Source organism: Anarrhichthys ocellatus, unplaced genomic scaffold, assembly GCF_004355925.1.
Source record: "Anarrhichthys ocellatus isolate YVR2014 unplaced genomic scaffold, GSC_Weel_1.0 scaffold4309, whole genome shotgun sequence".
NCBI classification, from domain to species: Eukaryota; Metazoa; Chordata; class Actinopteri; order Perciformes; family Anarhichadidae; genus Anarrhichthys; species Anarrhichthys ocellatus.
In genome coordinates this window covers 1-4,592 of record NW_022284283.1, presented here as the reverse complement: position 1 = coordinate 4,592, position 4,592 = coordinate 1, and the positions used below count along the sequence as shown (strand labels likewise).

The 4,592-nt window shown below is 46.6% G+C and overlaps 1 protein-coding gene across 1 annotated transcript; it reads right to left on the bottom strand.

Annotated features, from left to right (window-relative positions):
• Position 1: 1 nt before the first annotated feature.
• On the bottom strand, positions 2 to 2,500 carry LOC116379430 (sodium/calcium exchanger 1-like). Its single transcript, XM_031841388.1, has 2 exons — positions 2,232 to 2,500; positions 2 to 2,122 (listed from the first exon to the last, which is right to left on the bottom strand). The coding sequence occupies exons 1-2, from the start codon at positions 2,376 to 2,378 to the stop codon at positions 1,850 to 1,852; spliced, it is 420 nt and encodes a 139-aa protein (XP_031697248.1). The 5' UTR covers positions 2,379 to 2,500; the 3' UTR covers positions 2 to 1,849.
• Between the last annotated feature and the right edge of the window lie 2,092 nt (positions 2,501 to 4,592).

Sequence of the window (4,592 nt, the reverse complement as noted above, 5' to 3'; positions counted from 1 at the left end):
CTGAAGGTTGATTTCCAAAGCAGTGAATCTCATACTTCAGATTATGGTTCTTCAGTCGAGAGCAAACACCTGTCCTTGGATAAAGAAACAACATGAACCTTCAGTACTTCCTTCAGGTTTAGGCCTTCATAGCCCACATGCCTGAAGGGAAGTATTTTAAGAAGCAGAGCGGCAGAAGAACATCGGATGGATGGTTTGATTTATCGGCGGTCTTTGTAATGAACCGGGAAAGAATCCAAGAAGGATTGAAGACTCGTCCGACCGAGTACTTTGGATCATCGGGTCGCTTTTAGCCAATATTTCGGTAACTCCGTGTACTTGGTTTGACGATGTCTGCACTCAACTGTCATGTAGTCTTGTTGTTTTTTCCCTTTCAAAGCTACGCTGAAGAAAAGTCCTAATATCTGAGCAGGTAATGTTAAGGAATACGACTCCCTGTTAAATAGCCCCCTAAAGACCAGTCTATGTGAAGACTTATACATCAAGGGTCAGGGTGAAGGGACTAGTGGTTGATTCTTACAAAGCCCTTGAGGATTTTTGATTGGTCCACTGACCAGCCGGGGGGAGGTGCTTAAGACACACGGGGACAATGACACAAGCTAGTAAACCAACGGGCATCAAAGCCAGGAGAAAACCATGACGAGAAACAGACAGCCAATGAGGATTCACAGAGGGCGGAGCCTACGTTTTCAAAAGTCTATTGCAATGTTACGACTGACACATGGTGGGGCAATCTCATAGTTCAAAAAATAAAACACACATAACCTAGATATTTATGCAATGATAATAGTTTCTCTAACAGTTTCAAACGGTAGAGTGGCCGTTGTGTCTTCTCAGACGCGGCCTTATTAAAGGTAGAAGCACACGAACCCTTCAAATGAGACCTTCAATCATTTACACCTACTGCATGGAGCGACAGAGAGAGAGAGGCCCGCTCAGGAGGCGTAACCGAGGCCTTCAGAAGGAAACTGGCGGAAGCTGTAATGAACCTTCAGCTCGTATATTACATTTCTTAACCTCAGTGATGTTCAAATGGAACGCGCCCTCCCTGCAAAGAGTCTTACTCGGCGCTTCTACAGGCCGGGGGAGAGCGGGAGTCAGAAAAGACGTCCGATAAGAAAAGCATACTCCGTCTCAGCAAAACCAGAGGCCTTTTCTTTTGTTTTTGTTGTTTTTTCACAGTACTCGACTGTCTTTCCAACAACACACGAGCACAGAAACGCACAGCCACACACACACACACACACACACACACACACACACACACACACACACAGAGTTTGTTGTCGTTAAACAGTTGCGGCGGTTATATCCAGGTTTCTTCTGATTGAGTGTTCAGTATCGTCTGGTCATGCATGGACGTACTGATCCGTCTCACTCGTGTCTCTTACTGTAGTTGGACGTTGGGAGTAGCGACTGCAGGGGGGGATATATATGAAGCCACACATCCACTCCTCGTTTTGTTAAAACTCATCTTCATTTCTTTATGGTTGAACCAGAGTTTCATGTATTTAATACGGGGGCTTTAAGACAACTTGATTGGTTTGGATTTATAGATCAAGACAAAATAAAAAGTATTCCTTTGTTTATTCCTTCTTCTGACATCTTCCCACCTCTTCTTCTTCCAGCTTCTCTGCAGCTCCTGTGATTTTCCTGTTTTGTCGTCATCCTTCCATGCGTCCGTATTTCCTTCCATTCTGTTTTTCGATGCTTCAATGCGTCCTCCAGTTCTTCATCTGTACATCCATTCACCTGTCAATCAATCTATTGCGTAAAGGGAGGGAGTGATAGATCAATGGTTTCCTCCGTGTTTCTCCTTCGGTTCCCCTTCCGTCGTCTCCGGGTCCTCTTAGAAGCCCTGGATGTGGCAGTAGGCCTCCAGTGAGGAGAAGAAGATGTAGAGGAACCACAGGCTGACGAACAGCATGGAGGTCAGGATCTTCGCCGTCCGCGGCCCCCCCAGCTCTCCACCGATCTCCGGCCGTCGTCGGTACATCAGCACGCCGACGGCGATGAAGGCGAAGATGGTGAAGAGCGTGACAGAGAAGGCCAGCCTGCCCGGGTCCACCCTGAACTCCTCCCCCCTGCTGTTGTGGTAGATGGCGGCGATGGACCACGCCACCTGTCAAGCAGCAGCACAGTCAAACTGAGTAACGTGTTTTATAAAGAATAGCACTCACAGAGTTACGTATCATAGTAACCACTATGACTGGACAATGAGCTGGACTCACCCCGATGCCCAGGAACACATTCACAGCGTTGGAGCCCGTCACGTTACCAATGGATGCGTCTGCGTACTGGTCCTGGGTAGCAGCCACCTTACTGGCAAAAGTATCTGGGGAAGAAAAAGGAGGTAGACTGATCACATTTGGGCACATTTTTCATTTTCCATAAACACACGCTCCTCAACGGATTCTCATCACAAGTCAACGTTTGTTGGGAACAGACGGCAAGTGTCCTAAAGCTGCATTCTCTCTAGTGACCACCAGGGGGCGACTCCTCTGGTTGTATAGAAGTCTATGAGAAAATGACTCTACTTCTCTCTAGATTTATTACCTCAGTAAACATAAATACATTGACTTTACTCTCTCATGCCACTATCAGGCAAGACTGAAATTATGAAACTTAAACATCATCAGGCACCCAGAAACTGCTGTTACTGTTGTTTAATGCACCGCTCCACTTTCATTTATTTACACTACTCGTATTAATAATATTTGTATTATTTCTACCGTGTCTAGTATCTTGTTCCGTATGTTTTTTGTACCTTGTTTTTTTGCACCGTTCTGTCATTTACCCGCTACAGTGTTGAGTAAAGTCTATAGAAGGACGAGGCCTTGGCAGAGTCACAGTGCACACTGTCCGTAGTAACAGTGTAAATGAAATGACTGAATGTTCTACGGTACCAACATATTTACACTCCTGAGCTCCTGACCTCGACATGCCGTCGTTACATAAGAACGCTCTTGATAAACACTTGTAATTATTAATTATTAATACAGAACGATGTGCAAATCCTGTTTCCCACATTTAGTCAGGGAACCTTGAATTAGAAAGCACAATCTTTAATCATGTTACATGTTCTGTTTTGCTGGCAGCCAGAACAGCCTGAATTTGGTCCAAGTTCAATAATTTAGGTTGAATTGCGCCGCCTGGTCCCCAAATCCCCCCCCCCCCCGGTTTCATGTTTGCCAGACTACAGCAGCTCCAAAGCGCCGCTCTTCCTCATGGCTCTGAAAGGAACGCTGGAGAACTTGCCAGATCTCAAGAATAAGCTCTTTCGCCGATGGAGCAAAAATAGCCAAATGGTCAGTTAGCGCTCTTATCTCTCACTAATGTCTTTGCCATCCTCTCTTCGTTAGTCCCTCGTGTCCTCTTGCTTTTATCTGCCACATACAGCGAGAGGCAGGAAAGGGCTTTTCTTGAACTGGAAGCCAAGCTGGCGACGGAAGAGAGGAAAAGGACGAGGAAGAGGAGGAGGAGGAGGAGGAGGAAGAGGAGGAGGAGGAGGGGAGAGGCAGCAAAGATAAATCTCCCCATGCACCTTAAAGCCTCAGGGACAGGTCTGCTGGACTTCAGTGTGTGTGTGTGTGTGTGTTGAGGCTTAATATTCATGTGTGTGTGTGTTTCTGTGCATGCATGAACACGTCTCTGTGTGTGTGTGTGTGTGTGTGTGGGTGAACCACGCCACCTGGGTCCAATCTGACGCCGAGCCTCCACCAGCTGGAGGAGGCCCGAGTGTGTCTGTGTGCATCAATTGGTCTGAGAGTGCTGGTGTGCACGACTGAGTGTGTGTGTGTGTGTGTGTGTGGTTGAGAAACAGGTTTCACTCTGCAGCTCCTTCTGTGTGAATGTATTTCTCCCTCGAGAGTGTTTCTGCCCTTTTCCTCTCCCGTCCCGTCAATCAACCCGTCTCTCTCCCTCTCTTCTCTCTCTCTCCCTCATCCTTCCTTCCATCCCTCTCTCTTCTGCTCCCTTTCAACAGTGTGGCAATCTGTCTGCATGTGGACATTATTCTGCCTGATGGTGGCGATAGAGGGCGAGGTCAGGGCTCCTCATAGAACACTAGGATCCTCTCGGGCTCATGAATATTCACAAGCAATTATAAAGAAATCCGGTTCTTAGTTCTGGTTATTCCTGTCATGGATCAAACGTTGGCCAGTGGAACATTTGAGCAGATAGTGACGACGTTCCAGCAATAAGACAATTGGTCAATATTCTAACAACTGTTCAACTAATGATTATTTGTAGGGATGCACAGATGGATTTTCTTCTATGTAACTGTTGTTTATCCCGTTGAGCCGGCGGTGCGTTTTCCTCAGTCTGAATGTATTAAGTGAGTTTATGAGGCCAACATGAACTGACTCAGAGGATATGTTCTCACATAAGCTCTGGAGTCGTTAACTTATGAGGCTCAGAGGTTTTGCCTCAATCACAAACCAACAGCAAATGTTGTTTCTTAAAAGCTCCACTCCTACTGTTTTCTTCCTGTATCTCTTTGTGTGTGTGTGTGTGTGTGTGAGTGTGAGAGTGTGTGTGAGTCTGTGTGTGTGTGTGAGACTGTGTGGGGGAGTTGGCCTGTGATAAACGAG